This window comes from Budorcas taxicolor, chromosome 10, assembly GCF_023091745.1.
Source record: "Budorcas taxicolor isolate Tak-1 chromosome 10, Takin1.1, whole genome shotgun sequence".
Taxonomy (NCBI): Eukaryota; Metazoa; Chordata; class Mammalia; order Artiodactyla; family Bovidae; genus Budorcas; species Budorcas taxicolor.
In genome coordinates this window covers 50,985,011-51,004,290 of record NC_068919.1, presented here as the reverse complement: position 1 = coordinate 51,004,290, position 19,280 = coordinate 50,985,011, and the positions used below count along the sequence as shown (strand labels likewise).

General features: G+C 43.4%; 1 protein-coding gene across 1 annotated transcript in view; it reads left to right on the top strand.

Moving 5' to 3' along the window:
• Nucleotides 1-19,280, top strand: part of MYZAP (myocardial zonula adherens protein) — a 141,806-nt gene that overhangs the window by 17,968 nt on the left and 104,558 nt on the right. Inside the window, exons 3-5 of the mRNA XM_052646324.1 lie at nt 11,280-11,435; nt 15,014-15,106; nt 18,965-19,078. Of these exons, the coding sequence (XP_052502284.1) occupies nt 11,280-11,435; nt 15,014-15,106; nt 18,965-19,078 (363 nt within the window). The remainder of the gene's footprint in view (nt 1-11,279; nt 11,436-15,013; nt 15,107-18,964; nt 19,079-19,280) is intronic.

The window sequence follows — 19,280 nt, the reverse complement described above, 5'->3', positions numbered from 1 at the left end:
GACTGTCAAACCCAGTGGCCCTGGTTCTTCACCTTTCTCCCCGGGCACCGGGAGAAATCATTCTCCTTTCTGAAGTTGCCCATCCTGCATCTCCTCCGTCTTGGGCTGTGCCTGCTGCATCTTTTCAGATAGTATGTCCTCCTCTGAGCATCCCTCTGCCAATACACCTGGGCCTGGCTTCCTCTCTGCACAGACCTTGCCTCAGAGAACTCCTCTTTGGTGATCATACCACCTCATATGCCAACCTTGCTCTCCCCAGCCCTGTCCTACCGTGGGCATGCTGGTGTTCAGTGTTCTTTACATGGTGTTCCTTTTATGTACAGATATTTTATTGCTGTTTTCCCATTATTTTTGTATTTAAAAATATGAAATCCAGTCTATGGCCATACCACCCGAACGTGCCTGTTCTTGTCTAAATGTATGAAATCTGGATCCCTGGTGTGCACAGATATGGGTGGCTCAGTGGTAAAGAATCTGCCTGAGTGTAGGAGACATGGATTCGATCCCTGAGTCAGGAAGATCCCCTGTAGTAGGAAATGGCAACTCCAGTATTCTTGCCTGGGAAATCCCATGGACAGAGGAACCTGGTGGGCTACAGTCTATAGGGTCCAAAGAATCGGATGTGATTGAGCACCCATACACATCCCATTTTATAGTTGAGGAAACTGAAGCACAAAGAGATTAAGTAACTTGCCTGAAGTGATACAGCCCTAATCTGTGGGGTCTCAAGGAGTCAGGCACAACTAAACACACACACAGATAACCAGGAAGTGCTCGGCTTGATTGGAACATAGGTAACGCACTTAGACAATGTTCTGACCCTGTGAGAACAAAGCGCCCCACGCATCTCAATGCCCATTTCCTGATGGCCAGTGAGAACGAGTGCCTTCTCTATTATTTGTTCCTCATATGTGTCCCCTTCAGAGCCATGTACTTCGAGGGGACTGATGGCGTCATCTTGGAAATTAGGCAGAGATGTTAAGGGTGCCACGAGGAGGGTGTGTGGGTTCGAGTGGAGGGAATCGAGAGGCAGTTCTCTGCACCCAACTCCCTATACCTCTGGGAGTCTGACACCCCCTTCCCTTCTCTCCTCCTCTTTTGAGTCCAACCTTCCCTTTTCCAGAATAATTCATTTTCACTAGAACCTTCTTCCTCAAATAACCTACCTGATTAAGTCCTGGTTTTGGCCCTCTGACATAAAATGGCAAATGATGACAAAGGGTAGAAGATGATGAGTTGATGCCTCTCCTCTTATTTCAATATTTATGTGTTTACCTGGCTGCACCAGGTAAATAGTTGCAGGATCTTCGGTCTTCACTCTTTGTTTGCAACATGTGGGCTCTTAGTTACAGCATGTGGGATCAAACCCAGGCCCCCTGCATTGGGAGCGCAGAGTCTTAGCCACTGGACCACCAGGGAAGTCCTTTCTTCTTTGAAATAAGATAGCTATATTTGATCATTGTAAGGAAATAAATGTCGAAATGTCAGCAGTGTGCATTGGTTCGCTTGTTGGTTCCATTGTTGCACTGCTGGTTGGACTGCAGGACTCAGACCCTGCAGCCAGTTCCTCTTGCATGACCGCTTGGCCCATCTAAAATCCACTTAGTACTAACTCTTCCTTTTTTCCTGGTTGGTCTGCCCTCACCAGGCAGGTTTACTTATCATCTCGCAACCCCATGACATCTGCTTCCTCTTTAGAATCCTTGCTAAGTCTCTAGCCTGTGCCTGGAGCCTCTCCCCAGCCGTCTCTCAGTTTATCCAAGTCTTCTCATCCTCAAAGGCCCCACCAAAGGTCTGCTTCCCTGAGACCCTCCTGCCTGCCTGTGCTTGGGGATTATTCCCTCTCTTGAGCATCAGGACACCCGGGCAGCCCTCTCCCTTAGCACCTAGCCATCTGCTGCTAAGTACTTCACATATGTACACATACATATTCTTGCCAAGTCTGATACAACATGTACATATGTGTGTGTGTGTGTGTTAGTTGCTCAGTCGTGTCCAACTCTTTGTGATTCCCATGGACTATAGCCCTCCAGCCTCCTCTATACATGGGATTTCCCAGGCGAGAATACTGGAGTGGGTAGCCATTCCCTTCTCCAGGGGATCTTCCCAACCCAGGATCGAACCCAGGTCTCCTGCACTGCAGGCAGATCCTTTCCCATCTGAGCCACCAGAGAAGCCCTGTGTACATATATACACACACATAAAATGTGCAGTCTTTTAATTTTGTCTCCCGGACCCTAGATCTCTGCCTTGCATGTAGTTGGTGCTTAGTGAGTGACTGGATTGTGGTGATTCAGTTTTATATTAGTTTCCTTGGCCTGCCATAAAATGTACCACAAACTGAGGGGGCTTAACCAATAGAAACTAGTGTCACAGTTTTGGAGACCAGAAGTCCAGGATCAAGGTGTCAGCAGGGCCCTGCTGTCTCTGAGAGCTCCAGGGAGGCAGCCATCCTTGGCTTTTTCAGCTTCCGGAGGCTCTTGGCAATCCTTGGCTATGGCAGCATCACTCCAGCTTTACCTGGTGTTCTCCTGTGTGTATATGTCTCTGGATCCAAACTGTCCTCTTTTTACAAGGACACTAGTCATATTGGATTCGCTCTTACTCTAATGACCTCTTATTAACTTGTCCCTGTCCCCAAATAGGGTCCAGTTCTGAGGTTCTGGGGAGAAAGACTCCAACATGCTCTCTATTTGCAGAACACAGTTCAACCCCTAAGTTTCTTTGTGAACTATTATCACCTTAAATTGTATTAACAACTCGGGTGAATGAGCGATGAACTTTTATTTACATATTAAAAGTCATTAATTATAGGGAAGAGGAAATGCTGATTGGGTTGTAGACACACATTTCATGTTGAGGAATTGACATGTTTACTAAATTGTTGAACATTAAAGTTGGTAGTAAATAATTTTGAAATTAAACCCCTGTCATTTTCAAAGAACTTTGTGAATGTGTATACATTTATATTCCTATCCAAATCTGTATGGAGTATACTTTTATAGAGACGTAGACATACACACACAAATAAGAAACCAAATCAACACCCCCTTTATCACGTAGCAGGGTCTCACTACATAGTTGAATTTTAGAGAATACTGTCTGAGCTCTGCCGATTCTGAGTCTGTGCGGTGGTGAAGTTTTTCCCAATTGACTAAGTAGCTTGAAGTAGATAATATTTTGAAGAGCTAACATCCCACTGTCATAGATATCCTTGGAGTGACGTATGTTTCTAAAGAAGCAGTTTTTATGTACACCTTGGAGAACCCTGACTGAGAGAGAGCAGATACACGTGTATGTAGGAAAAGTCGGGGGCTTTCATAGTCCAGTAAAATGGTTAAAAGGAAACCTTCGCCGTTTGGTTTTATAGTCTTCTAAGTCTTCAAGGCCTTAAAAGCCCCGGCTGGATGGGCCTGCTGAGTTCTGGTCCTTGGTGTGACTGTTTACACAATATCCCGGGCTGTTGCCAGGTGAGGGAGTGCACTGCCGTGATTCAGATGCGGCTGGGGCCTCCCTGGTGATACTGTGTAGGACTCTCTGTGCCTCTCAGAGATAGCAGCCCCTGGAAGGGCAGAGAGTCCTGGGTTCTGGTCCTGGCTGCCTGACCACTCAAGGTCATGGGCGGGCCACTCAAGTCATCTCCAGGGGCCTCAATTTCCTCTTCTGGCAAGTGGAAATGTTAGCCTGGAGCAGCATTTTTCTAAATTTCTTTAGTTCTGGGACTCTCTATTCAAATAAATATGAACGACAGTGCCATCTGTAGAACAGTGAGGTGCAGTGACTGGTTTAATAGAAGGTCGGGGCTCAATGGCTGCCCCAGCAGTGTGCCTGCCCCCACCTCATCAGACACTGAGGAGAGACGGGAGACCGTGTACAAAACTGCTGCCACAACTCTTCCATTTTCCTAACTTCCCAAGACTTTGTGTTTCTTTCCTCATGCGGAGAAACCAAGGCCAGTTCAAGCGTGAGCATGTCACTGTCAGAGTGACTCTGATGACTGAGATGGAACAGCAAAAAGACACCAGAGGAGAGAGGTGGACAGACAGGCAGAAGCATCCAGACGGACATGGAGAATCTAGTAGGAAATCAGATACTCAGAAATCTAAAGCCACCGCCACAAACTATAGAATCTGTCAGTATCTGTTAGTATGCCCGGCAGTGCACCAGATGACTCATTATGTTGTTCCGTGTCTTCCTTGAAACAAGCTTCTGAAATCGATGGTATTATCCCCATTTTACATTCAGGACCTTGAAGTAAGTCACATGCCCAGGGCCACACAGCTAGTAACGCTTTGCAGTTCTTACTCAGGTCTGTGCCCTGGCAAGTCGTCATGGTGACGTCAGCTTGCATGCTTCCTCCTATCAGGAAGGTCTGGTATCAGTCAAGGTAACTTACCTAAGGTGTGTACTGTACCACTGGGCTCCAGAAGAGAACTGACCCCCCGCCTCCCTCCAGATACTCTTCTCTTTTTCCTGGAGTTTTTAGGCCTAAGCAGCTATTGTCTGCGTAGAATGGAGTATTATCTTTAAGAAGTTACTCTTCTAAGGATACTATAGAACTACATTTTCTTGTGAGATTTTTTTTCTTTGGCTGCGCCAGGTCTTAGTTGCGGCACGTGAACTCTTCCTTGTGGCATGAGGGCTCTAGTTCTCTGCGTGCGTGCGTGCTAAGTCGCTTCAGTTGTGTCCGACTCTGTGCGACCCTGTGGACTGTAGCACACCAAGGTCCTCTGTCCATGGGATTCTCCAGGCAAGAATACTGGAGTGGATTGCCATGCCCTTCTCCAGGGGATCTTCCTAACCCAGGAATCAAACCTGGCCCCTGCATTGGAAACCTTAGCCACTTGGACCCCCAGGAAAGTCCCTCTTGTGTGATTTCTGCTTGACTAGAAATTTTCTTTTCCTTCTCATCTTTAAGCATTCAAAGTGATCTGTCTTTTTCCAACCATAAGTTTACGTAGGAAGTGGTCTCTATTCATTCTTGTGAGATAGTTAAAAACAACAGATATCTTAGTTACTCAAAGGTCTCCATTTATCTGAGGGGACAAGCCTGCCCATCCCCTCTGTATTCCAGAGGGAATAGTCCTAGTCCTCTCTCAGACTGTGGAAGAGCCCCAGAGGCTCAGTTATAGTGTCCATTTTTGTCATAATCGGACAAAACAATGTCAAGCATGAATAATGACCAGGAACCATAATTTGCTATGATGGACACACAGGTCAGACCACATTCCTGACAGTGATCGCTTCTGCCTGAAGGATGAATCCAGCGCCCAGACACTCAGCATTGAAAGAGTCCCCAGGTCACCTCCTGCCTTCTGGCTGGAAAAAGTGTTAGTGGCGCAGTTGTGTCTAACTCTGCAACCCCATGGACTATAGCTCACCAGGCTCCTCTGTTCCTGGGACTCTCCAGGCAAGAATATTGGAGTGGGTTACCATTCCCTTCTCCAAGGGATTTCCCCCAACTCAGGGAGTAAAGCCAGGTCTCCTGCATTGCAGGCAGATTCTTGACCGTTTGAGCCACCAGGGAAGCCCCCTGGCTGGAAGAAGTCCAAAACCAAAAGTTTTGAAAAGGACCTCCCTGGTGGCTCAGACGGTAAAGCATCTGTCTACAATGCGGGAGACCCGGGTTCAATCCCTGGGTCGGGAAGATCCCCTGGAGAAGGAAATGGCAATCCACTCCAGTTCTATTGCCTGGAAAATCCCATGGACAGAGGAGCTTGGTAGGTTACAGTTCATGGGGTCGCAAAGAGTCAGACACGACTGAGCGACTTCACTTTCACTTTCTAGTTTTCAAGTCACTCAATTCATGTTTCAGGCCGTCGAAGCCATACTGGTAGCCAGATGTGTGACCAGCTGCCTATCCTGGCCTCTGGGGCCAGGGGCTGGTGTGGCAGTCTACCAGCATTAGTTTGGATTTGTGGTAGGCTGTGTTTCTGATATTATTTATTCTCTGAGACCCCTTCTATTTTTTAATTAATTAATTTTTTAATTGAAGGATGATTGCTTTACAGAATTTTGTTGTTTTCTGTCGAACCTCAACATGAATCAGCCAGAGGTATACATATATCCCCTCCCTTTTGAATTTCCCTCCCATCTCCCTCCCCATCCCACCCCTCTAGGTTGATAACAGAGCCCGTTTGAATTTCCTTAGCCATATAGCAAATTCCCGTTGGCTGTCTATTTTACATATGGTCATGTAATTTTCTACGTTACTCTTTCCATACATTTCACTCTCCTCCCCTCTCCCCAAGTCCGCAAGTCCGTTCTTTATGTCTGAGACCCCCTCTTGACCATGGGATGCTTTTCTTTTGCAGAATCAGTGTCTTGGATGGCCACATACTCCAAATATTCTGACACAGGCACACTTCCAACTATTTTGCTTCTTGCCTTCAAACTGTACTTATTGAGCATCTATTTATGGTGAGCACTGAGGATCTAGCAGTGACTACAACAGATAGAGCCACTGTCTCTAGATAATCTCTGTAGAGGTGATCTCGTTGCAAGATCTTATATTCTGAGTTAAGGTTTAGAAAATATGGTCATCTATCACTGAATTTATACCCCTGCTTTCCAATAGCAATAAAACCTCTAGAGCAGGAGTTTAGGCTGAGTTACTTTTCTATCGTTTTTCTTTTCTAAGGCGCTTGCTGCCAAGTATCTTTAGGGAAAACAGCCATAGCATAAGCCTGTAGGTTGTACGTCATGCAAACATTCCAGGGAATAGTTTCATTGAGAGAGTCTCTGTTAGTTTACTGATAATGCCTGTCATGAATTCTGCTCCTTTGCACAGAGGAACTTGGGATGCTCTTTCAGTTGATTATGCCCTTTTCCCTTCTTTGGCAAAAACTTTTTTTGTTCTGTGCCTTTATTAGGGCTTTTGTTTTCAAGGCAATTTCATCTGCTGTTGTTTTATGTCTAGGAAGCTTTTAGCAGGCCCAGTGTACATTTTTTAAAATTTGACTTTTTTAATACCGAGCAGCATTATAAACAAGTTGAAAAAGCTTTTAATTATGGAGAATTTCGAACAAACAAAAGGAGACTGAATTGTGTACTGAATATTGGAACCTTCACCCAGCTGACAGCCCTCAAACCATGGTCTGTCTCGCCCTATCTCCACCCCCGTCCACTTCCTCCACCCTGTGTCCCAGATGTCATAAATAGTTTTAGTATATTTCTCTAAAAGATAAAGATTATCTCTTAATATAATCACAATGCTGTTATCATGCCTAAAAATTAATATTTATCTTATGGGGAGATTATTTTAAAGGACACGGGAGGAGAAAAATTTAGCTACAAACACAGTGCCAAACATGTCAACTCTTTTTTTTATCTGGGTTTTCCAGTTTTTGACCAAAAGCATGCTCACGTTTTGTCAAAGTAATGGAAGTCTCAGCTACTTTGCAACTGTTTCTGGATATAGATTTTATGCTTGGGGCAAATATCACCCCCTACCCCCACCCTGTGGCTTCATCTTAGAGGAACAAAGGGTGTTCTCTTCAGGGGACCAACTTTACATATTCTGAGTAATTCCCCAGAACCTCTTCCAACTTTTAAAGCTTCTTATTCATTCAGCAAGTATTTATTGAGAACTCATTAAGTGTCCGTCACTGTTAGTTGCTGGGGATTATGGTGAAAAAGAAGACAGATAAGACCCTAAACTTCTTAGAACTTTGATTTGGTAGGGAAACAGGCCTTACATATATCGTGATGCTAACAGTCACTCCATCATGGTTGGGGTAAGTGTTGTAGAGACCTGACTGTCTGAAGAGTTGGTGAAGATGACCTTGAGAGAAGAACATTTCAGCCCAGCAGTGGCTCTGCAGTGAGAGGGAATAGCCTGTGTAAATGCCTGAGGCACAAAGGAGGTTGGCTGATAAAGGAAGAGAAAAGAGGCCCGGAGGCTAGAATGAAGTGGGGGACTGGAGGGACATGGATCCTGGGAGGCTGGAGAAGAGTCTCCTATCCTGGGCTCACCTCCTCCCAGAGGCCCTGAATCTGAGAGTATCCCTCTTGGCTATCATAACCCTGAGGTCTGGGGCCACACAAAGCTGTGAGCTCCACTTCCTCTCCTCTAAGCTATCCTGAGGGTTTTGGTGGCTCAGATGGTAGGAATCTGCCTGCAATGCAGGAGAGCCAGCTTTGATCCCTGGATCAGGAAGATCCCCGGAGGAGGAAATGGCTACCCAATCCAGTATTCTTGTCTGGAGAATCCCATTGGCAGAGGAGCCCAATGGGCTACAGACCATGACGTCACAAAGAGTCGGACATGACTGAGTGATTAACACACAAGCTATCCTGAAGGTTTTGTGGTTAAAGAAAGAGCCTAGATTTGGAAACACAAACAGGCACTTGAAAACTCCCACCTTGGAAGAAATAGTAATATATACACAGTAGGGTTAATATGGGGATTAAAGAAAAGGTTGTATAGTAAAATGGGTAGCCAAAAAATATTTTCTTTCTTTGTAAACACCCCTTCCCCCTCCCCATCACAGCCCAGCAGCTCCTCAGGAGTCCTCTCCTTGTGGGGTGGCCCATGCATATGGCCCTGCTCCTGTGTTGGGCCCTTCCCTGTGGGTCTCTCATTTAGATCCTGACTTTGTAATAATTTTTTAGTTGTCATTTTTTGAAAAAGTATTATTGAAGATGTGGAGTCCAACTTTCTAGATGTTTTACTCACTCAAACACTCACTTGCAAAGCAAAAAATAGAAATAATATGAAATGTACTATTTTTTACTTAACAGATCTTTGATATCTTTCCACGTGTGTAACTTTCAGATCCAAGACCTCTCGGGATGTGTTTCACAGACCATGTTGTCCCTGGCTTGTCTGCATATACCTCCATCTGTGGTGGTCCCCATCTCCCCTCATGGGCAGGGAGACAAGTCCTCTTGATCTGGTCACCTGAGCATTTTCCTGTAGGACAGTCCACCTGTGAAAACCTTTGCTTTTCAGAAACAAGTTTTCCCAAAGCCTGAGGCCAGCATCAGTTTGTTTTTCAGGAACTGGGTGGAGCTGGTGACTGAAAGAGCTTGCTTTTGTTTCCTGGTATGTGGGAGTTTCATTAGAGCTTTTCCTCTTCCTGATTATATGTGTAGTAAAGCTGGGATATCTAATCCGAGCTTCTCACTCCACTGAGTGCCATTTAACCCCCCACTCACCTAAACTTAGGTATCAACATTAAGAGTTGCCTCAGTGCCTGTGGGGCCCAGGTATGAGGAGTTCTAGTGAAAGCATTTTCCATAAGCAATGCAAGTGTCCCACCCCTCATATTTTATCTCTTAACAAGTTTGTACAGAAGAGTGGGAAGCAATGGATGTTTTGTTATTTTTTAAGATTTATGTAAAATTTTTTGGCTGTGCTGAGTCTTCATTGTTGCATGTGGGCTTTTTCTAGTTGCAGCGAGCAGGGGCTCCTCTTCATTGCGATGTATGGGCTTCTCACTGAGATGGCTTCTCTTGCTGTGGAACACAGGTTCTAGTCGTGTGGGCTTCGGGAGTTGCAGCACACAGGCTCGGCAGTTGTGAGGCTTAGTTACTCCATGGCCTTTAGGATCTTCTGGGACCAGGGATCAAACCTGTGTCGCTTGCATTGGCAGACGGATTCTTAATCACTGAACCACCAGGAAAGCCCTTCTTATTAATTATTTTTCAAAAGGTCACATTGTAAGCAAATTATACATGAAGTTATAAAGAAAAAAAATCAAATTTCATTCTGACCTTCAGCATCCCTTCTCCTCCCTACCATCCCCTCCTTAGAGGTCATTACCAGTATCAGTGAAGTTGCTCAGTCGTGTCCAACTCTTTGCGACCCCATGGATTGTAGCCTACCAGGCTCCTCCATCCATGGAGTTTTCCAGGCAAGAGTACTGGAGTGGGTTGCCATTTCCTTCTCCAGGGGATCTTCCTGACCCAGGGATCGGACCCATGTCTCCCACATTGCAGGCAGATGCTTTAATGTCTGAGCCACCAGGGAAGCCCCAGCTTAGAGGTCATTAATGATTAATAATTTGGTAACTTTTACAAGCTTTGATTGAATGGGCCATAAAGGACTTACTATTCTGCCACAAATGAATGATTTTAACATGCACATTATAGTTTTATATGTCAGTGATGTTTTACAAGTACATAGAAAGAATTTATGCACAGGTGGTTTAAAAATTAGTTCAAGAGCAAAGTTACCATTATGAAACTCAGCCTTCTGTCCTGTGACATTGTGAGCCCCAAGGAAGATTAGACATAGGCTGGTTTTTCTCTGTCATCTCAGTCTCTCGTCTTAGGTTGTTCCTGTCCCCTCTCTCCTATGTTGTGATGGCCTACTCTGTCCTTCTACATCCAACAAAGCCTATCGGGAGGTGTCCTTAGTATCAGACAGAACTGGGCTTGAACCTAGGTATGTGGCCATGAACAAGAGACGAGACTTGACCTCTCTGAACTTAAGCTCTCTCCGCTATAAAGTGGAAAGGACAGTCATTGTGTTGTGGCGTGGCTGTGAAGATTAAATGTGTGAGGGACATGTCTAGCTTATAGAAGGTGCTCAATAAATCTTAGTTTCTCTTGGCCACATCTCCCCGCTTCCCAAGTGTATTTGCACTTCAGCAATGATGGGAGTTTTAACTGAGAGAGCCAAGGAGCAGAGGATTCTTTTGGAGTGATGTCATGCTGCCTCTGCCTGACTTTTCAGAAATATTTCATGAATAGTCACAACAGGGGACCCCACCTCCCTTCCTCAGAACTGGCTCCAGGGTCAGCTGTAACGTCAGGGGACAATCTGGCTGCCAGATGGCTGTCGGCGTTCTTCCCCCCACATATCTCAGCCTCCTGTGTTTCAGGCCACACAGTTAGTGATGACGATGAAGTCATACAGAGGACCCAGCATAAAAACAGCTTTACCGAGAATGTGAGATTTCAGACACTCACTCTTGCTATCAGGGATGGCACAAGTCCATTAGGCACCTTTGTCAGAAGGCGCCTGTGTTGAAAGGCACCTTCTCTGGGAAGATGGGTTCCTGCAGGGACGCTGCTTGATAAAGGGACAGAGCTTTGGTGGAAATTAGGGCAAGGTGCTGGTCTTCCAGGGGAAAGATAGGCACAGGCCAACTATGACTTGGTGAGTAGAGACCAGGTTGGATTTCTACTGGCAGTGCCACCCCTCCCCCATTACCAGGCATCTCAGTGCTGGGCACAACCTGCATAACCATGTTCAGTGGGCCCGTGATGACAGCTGCCTCTACAAAGCCTAAAGAGTCACCATTTTCTTCTCTTTTCCTCCCCTCTTTCAGCATTGTGACCTGAGCAATGGAGAATCGACCAGGAAACTCCCTCAGGGTGTTGTCTATGGTGTGGTGCGAAGATCAGATCAAAACCAGCAGAAAGAAATGGTGGTGTATGGGTGGACCACCAATCAGCTGAAAGAAGAGATGAACTACATCAAAGACGTGAGTAGTTTAAGGATTTTTTTTTTTTCTGTTTTACAGTCTTCTTGTAGCATGTAAGAGGGTGGAGCTGGAAGCTCTGATATGAACGTAATAAGTCATTTTGAAATAATTCTAAACATCATTTTGGATGGAAAAACCGCTACAGATCTTCATGGTGATGTGAAAAGTGTTATCGCTCAGTTGTGTCTGACTCTTTGCGACCCCATGGATTGTAGCCTTCCAGGCTCTTCTGTTCATGAGATTTCCCAGTCAAGAATACTAGAGTGGGTTGCCATTTCCTTCTCCAGGGGAACTTCCCGACCAGGGATCGAACCCAGGTCTCCCACATTGCAGACAGATTCTTTACCGTCTGAGCCACCAGGGAAGTACACATGTAATTTTGCAGTGAGGTATAGGATGAAGTTCTATATGTTATTAAGTAAAGATACTCAGTAGACCAAATAGCTTTTTTCTTCCATGTATGATAAGGAGGCTCTTAGGTAGTTTTGCATATTATATTGGACACTCCTAATGTAAGAGTTTGGACAGCTGTATGAATTTGGATACTTTTGGCTACAGGTAGCAGAAAAGCCAAATTTTTCTCATGTGGGGATAAGTCTAGGGATAGGTGCACTCCAGGCAGGGCTCTCCAAGCACCAGTTCTACTTCTGAGATTCCCTTGGTTCTTTCCTCCTTCAGCCTTAGGCTCACAGCATCATCTGAAAATATGATGGTGTCCAGAGAAGGAAAAGGAGACAATCATCTCTGGTTCCCCTTTAGAGACCCGTCATCAGACTTGCCCTGGTGTCTCATTGGCAAGGACCCAGGTCACATGCCCATTCTCGAATCCATCACTGGCAAGGGGAATGGGCCTTGGGAATTGGTTTGATGGTTCAGGCCAATCAGTTGGGTTGAAACAGATGCTGAGAAGTCAACCACAATAGACATTGTCTAACCCAGGCCAATTAATACCATTTCTTTGTAATTAATATTACATTTCTTTTAAAGTGTACGTTCTTTGGAGAACTTCTGAAAAATATAAAGATGTATGAAGAAGAAAACAAAATCACCCACAATTCTACAATTCAACCAGAACAGTTGTTAACATTTTGGAGTATTTCCTTGTAACCTTTTCGTTTTATCTATCATCTATCTATCTTTCCTTCCTTCCCTCCCTCCTTCCCTCCTTCCTTCCTTCTATCCATCCATCATCTCCATTCTTTCTTGGTCTTCCCAGTGTCTTCCTAGATTGAACAGTGCCTTTGTTGTCAAACCAGAGTGATTAGATAGAGAGGATATGAGCTGTCCCAGACACTGGCCTGTGGACTAAAGAGTGCTCGTGAGAAGCAGGGGCAGCATGGGCAATGGCGTCCCCATGGGTCTTGGTTCAAGGTCCAGCTGTTTGACCCAGCCAAACTTCTGCCCTATCTGAGCTTCAGTTTTCTCATTTACAGATCATGGAGGCTGAGGAGGGATCGTTAAGGTCAAAACTAGCTCTGTTTTATTTGGCTGTGTTTGCCAGTAGGACACAAACACGTGTGGTCAGCTTTTGTTTTGAGTTTTTGAGAAGAGCATCTCTTATCAAATATCAAAAAATAACAAATGTACCTTTCTTAATTGTCTTGAAAGATTTGGATAGTTGTACAATTTTAAGGAATAAAAAAGATAATAAATTCTTAACAGAGAAAATGAAGAAAAGCCAGACAAGCCATACTCATACACAAGCGGGTAGAGCCTGTCGGACAACTGTCAACCTCAGAGCCCCAGTCATCCAAACCCTGAAGATCGTTTTTAACCGTTCAGAGTAGCCCATTCCTATGTTTCTATGTAGGGAAAGCTCGTACCTTTTTGGTTGCCCCTATTTTTCTCATGCAAATGCTTATATCTTTCTCACTGAGATGCCCCAAATAACATGGCACCACTTCAGAGGTAAACCTGCTAAGCAGATTGGTGAGTTGCAGATTGTCCAAGACAAAATTGTAGGTTCAGGCTGTCAGATGTCCAAATCACATAAGAATTTCTGACCTGAATTGCCAACCTCCACTGTGATCTACAATTTAAAATTAATTTTTTGGTCCCACTTTCTGTGGCTGGCTTCAGATCCATCCCAGGCTACACATTCCTGAATGTGTTTATGGGTTTGTGCGCCTTCCCTCACTTGTGGGTGGACTCTGGCAGTATTTGCCAATGGGAGTCACATCCAACTCCACCCACTCCCCAACAGTGAGTAGGCTGAGAACCAACTCAGGGTCACAGATGAAAGCCGTTCTGTCTGCCCAGAATGAAAAGGTTGTTGCTTTTGGCCTCATTTCCCCCCAAATGTTTGTATTCAGTGGTGAGAAAGTAGACTCTATCATTACAGTTCATTTGGGAAGGGCAAGGTGTTGTGACTTGCCTTCTCCTGCCCTGAAATCTCCACCAGTATCCAGTCATTCCTAATAAACATACAGTTTAAAGCAATGTGCTAGTTGTATAAATACAGTTTCAAAATTAAGTCCCCACATGCTGTGGCCTACTTAACCCCTCATTCTAACCAAACTGCTGCTTTTGAGCCTTTCCTGTGATAGAAGTTCCAGAGCCTTCTGGAGAGGGCTCCTTTGAGGCTGCTTTTTTGTAGGAGAATCCCTGAGTTCTTCATTCAACCAAGGGAGCACCAGAAGAAGAGTGAAGATAGAGACTATTTGTTAGGTTTTTCGTTTTTATTGAGAATATATTTAAGGCCCCATTACTTCTCTGGAAGTGGTATTATAGAGAAATTTAAACAGAGTTTGTAAAAACAGGCGTTTGGGGGAATCACCATGACTTTTCTTATATTTACTGCCTTCTGTAGTGTTGGTGATTATTGAGGAACTGACTTTCACATTTATGGGCTCTCAAAGCTCATACTTTCCTTCCTTACCTTCCAAACATTTATTTGCTCTCTGGCAGTCAGGACAGCGATAGGGAAAATTAGAGGTGCCCTTTTTCTGTTTTTCGTTTTGGTCTGCCTAGTCATGTGTTCTGGCTTTCCTGGTGGCTCAGTAGTAAAGAATCCACCTGCTGGTGCAGGAGACATGGATTTGATCCCTGGGTTGGGAAGATTCTCTGGAGAAGGGAGTGGCCACCCACTCTAGTATTCTTGCATGGAGAATCCCATGGACAGAGGAGCCTGGCGGGCTACAGTCTATGGGGTCGCAAAAGGGTTGGACATGACATAGCAACAGAACAACAACAGCAGCAATAGTCATGTATTTATGAAGCTGACCAGTTAAACAGTTCCTACTTATAAAAATATGTGATAGGAAAAGGGGAAAAATCCTGCCTGAATATGATTTTTAGGGTGGTAGGTAAATTTCAATAAACCACTTTTTCTTCAGAGCATGTTATTTGATAATTAATATTTATTAATAATTATATATAATCCACAATGCATATTTATTATTATCACTATTATTTGGATAATTCCCTTGTGATAGTCTTTCTTAATATCCCAAATTGTCCTGTTCCTAAGATTATTTTTTTGTGAGGCCCTTCTCTTATTAGGGTTTCTTAAATGTTTTGGAAATCTCACATGAAAATATTGTAGCTTGATCTCTAACCAGTATTTTTGTGGGCTGCAGGTGAGAGCTACTTTGGAAAAAGTAAGAAAGAGAATGTACGGAGACTATGATGAAATGAGACAGAAGATTCGACAGCTCACCCAGGAACTGTCAGTAAGTAGCATCACGTGAAGGGATGCTAGGGCTTAGAACTCCCTCTCAGTTGCTAGTGCCTGGATATACTTGAGTTTACCATGTTCCTTGTGAGTGGAATCACAGGAACATTATTGCACTGGGTCTTTGGTGCAGCTCGTGGGCTCTCCAGTTGTGGCGTATGCTTAGTTGCTCCATAGCACATGGAATCTTAGTTTCCTGACCAGGGATTGAACCCACCTCCCCTGCACTGGAAGGCAGATTCCTAATCCCTGGACCACCAGGGAAGTCCCTGGAATCATATTTTACATAAACTGAGGGAATATTATCACAGAATGAAGTTTATTATTTGAAGGAAAATTTTTGTGGCAAGAATAATTTTCACTTTCAAAGCATTCCCTCCAAAGTCAAGAACGAGATGAGGAAGCCAGCTCTATTATTATTAAATGACATTGTGCTGGAGAGACTAGCCATGGAATTTAGCAAGAGAAATAGATTTAGAGGTATAAAAACTGGACGGGTAGATGAAAAACTATCACAGTTTACAAACTGTATGACTACATACCCAGAAAACTCCAGCGAACCAATGAAAAAACTGCTATAAACAGAAGAATTCTATAAAGTAGCAAGGTAAAATATTAATGGACATAGACAAATAGATTGCAATATGCAAAAAACCAGTTAGAGAAAATAAAAGCAACAAAAAACTCCCAGATATCTGAAAATAAATTTTGATGAGTAGAAAGACATATATGTCATATACTTGGAAAGGAAGATTCAACATCATAAGACATTAATACCATTCATGTTGATATGTAAATTTAATATTACCCAGTAAAAGTATTAAAGGATTTTTATTTTATGTTGTTCTTTTACAACTGAACTAAGTGGTTCCATGGTGTACAGAAAATAAATATGAAGAGTTAAAATTCTGGGGGGATAAAAAGGCAATGAAGGAGACTAGGCCTCTTAATATTGAGAAATATTGAGAAAGAAATTGAGAAAGCCTCAGAGATGAAAACAGAATAGTATTGGCACATAAATAAATAGACATTAATGAAAAAGAGCCCAGAAATGTAACCCAATCTATGATAAATGTGGCACGTTAAATGAAGGGAGGAAAATAGTCCAGTCAGTATATGCTGTTGGGACAGACTTATATCTGGACAAATTCTGGGTAGATTTTGTTAAACTTAGTGCCAGAAGGAAATATATGTGAATTGTTTTACACTCTTGGAGAGGGGAAGGTATTATCTTATGAAGAGATGCAATTCCAAATTCACTAAAGGAAGAGTTAATGACACTGATAATTTTGACTACATTAAAATGAAGACGAGTGCTGGCAAAAATACCAAAGTCGAATGACAACCTGGGAAAAATTATTTGCCTTCGTACTATAGGTAGTAGGCTTGGAGAATGAAATGGCAGCCCACTCCAGTGTTTTTGCCTGAGGAATCTCATGGACTGAGGAGCATTGCGAGCTGCAGTCCATGGGGTCACAAGAAGTCAGACACGACTGAGCGACTAGTAAGCTAATATTCTGGATACTTAAAAAGCGCCCATGAATCAAAAAGAAAAAGACCACACCTCATAAAAATAGGCAAAATATTTGTGACAGATAATTTATAGTAAAGGACAGATGAAGAGATCTTAAATTCCTCATTCTCAATAAGAGAAACTCAGATTAAAACGGTCCTGTGATATAATTTTTATCTAGCAGACTGGCAAAACTGCAAAAGTGGAACAAGATGCTGTAATAGCTGTGCTATAGAGGATCAGGCAGATTGCTGCTTGGAATGTAGTTTGTATTACTTTTAGGGAAAGCAATTTGGAATATCTACCCAAATTACAAATGCCTACATCCTTTGACTCAGTAATTCTTTTCCTAAGAATTTATTCTATAGAAAAACTCTCACATATGTGAAATGATGTATGCATAAACTTAGTTGTTAAACATTGTTTATAATAGTAAAAAGATTGGAAACCTTACAAGTCCATTAAGAAAGAGAAAATTTAAAAAATATATATTACATCTCTACAATCACAGAGTTGTTAAAAAATAAAAATGAATAAGTTCTTCAAACAGATACAGAAAAATTTCAAAGATACAGAGTAAGTGGTGAAAAAGCAAGACACAGGAAAATGTCATGTGTAGTATACTACCATTTATGTAAACTAAGGAGAAAATAAATATATCTAGATTTTTTTGTGTGTGTACAAAAAATTACTGGGAGGATCATCAAGAAAGTAATTAACAGTGGTTCCTACTTGAGGTGCAGAGTGGACATGGTGGTAACTGAGCAGATGGGACAGGAGTGAAAAAATATTTTGTTTAGTGTCTAATATTTAGAAATATTTAGTGCCTTTTCTACTTTTAAAATGTTTGAACTCTAGGAATATATTGCCTACTCAAAATTAAAGAAAAAATAAGCTTCCTTTGGTTTAACCTAGCTAATGCTTTATGGGAAAAACATTTAAAAGAATATTTGTGGTTAATAACCTTGAAGGAAAAGTCTATTCTGTATGACATACTTCCCATAAAAGTTAACATCTGCAGTAAAGGAGCACAGTTGCAACAGTCATGTATTAGAGTCTCGTTTATCTCTGGGCTGTGAAATTATCTGCTTAAGTAAGACCTACTGCCTTGATTATATGGGGTGGGAGTATACAGGCATATCCAGCTTGTCATTCTCATTGACGTGTAGGAAGAGATTTGTGAAATTGTCACCTGCCAATGGAAATTCCCTCTGCCATCCGCTGACACTGACTGTAACTAAAGCCAGAGGACTGGACTTGCATGCATAAGCAGGTCTCTGCCCCTTGCTTTCCATGGCCACCTCCTGCACACCCTCGTTTTCTCATCTAGACTGTCACAGGAGCTCCATCTCTACCTGTAGTCTCCTCCTTCTCTGGGTCGCACCACAGACTGTAGCCAGGTTAAGATGCTAACGTGGAACTTTACTGGTGGTCCAGTAGTTAAGACTTCACCTTCCAATGCAGGTGATGTGGGTTCGATCCCTGGTTGGAGAGCTAAGATCCCACATGCCTCATAGGCCAAAGGTCAAAACATAAAACAAAGCAATATTGTAACAAATTCAATAAAGACTTAAAAATGATGCACATCAAAAATAATCTTAAAAAAAAAAAAAAGATGCTAATTTATTGGCTGTATGAATGTGCCCTGAGCCGGAACACACCTCCTGCCCCTGGCCTGCTATTTCTTTCCTCTCCCAAGGGTACACCTCTCGCTGTCTCATGCCTGACTGCTTCCTGTGGCTCCCACAGCCCTCACAGGATCAACCCTTGAGACTCACAGAACCTTACCTCTGGTTCTATTGCCTCCTGGCCTTTCTATATACCCAGCCCTTCTTTAAGGTCTAGCTTAAGACTGGGCTCTGATGAAACTCTCTGAAACATGTTAAATATACGTCCAACAAAGACAACACAACAACAGCAGCCGCAAAACAACTGGGAACTGGGTGAGTCCAAAGCATATTCCTTCTATGGTGAGTAGGCAAAAGCAAGACTGTACAAAGTCGTATCCAGCTAGATTCTAGTCGTAAAGGTAGCTGTATATTTGCATTCAAATTCCTCTCCTTCCCTTTCCTCCCTATAAAAAGGCATGTTCTGGGGGCTGCATAGCGTTGTGAGAAGTAAGTGAGGCCCTGTTGGGGAAGGAGTGAATATCATCCAGAGGAAAAGTTGTCTTGCCTTTCTGCTCTCTGGGTCATGCAGATGTTGACTTTTTAATGTAAAGCTGTACTTGAAGTATCATTGACCCTGATGTGTCTGCCCTCAGGAGAAAGTTGTGACCTAGCTGAAGATTTTTGTGAGCATGTATGGTTTGGTTGTGTGTAACTGTCTCTTCAATCTGTCCAGGTTTCACAGGCAAAGCAGGACTACCTGGAGAATCACATCCAAACCCAGTCGTCAGCCCTGGACAGTTTTAATGCCATGAACGCGGCATTGGCGTCAGACTCCATCAGCTTGCAGGTACTCATCTGCTCCCCATTGGCTGGGTTGTCCTCTGTTCCAGTGCATATGAGCTTAGCCAAGGGTGGGCCCTGTGTCTTTGTATTAGAGTAAGTCCCAGAATGTTCTCGGCTCATTATTCAGAATACGCTCGGTCACAGTAAAGGCTGAGCCAGGGAGACGGTTAAGGAAGGAAGCTGATAGAAATGCTTCCAAGCCGAGA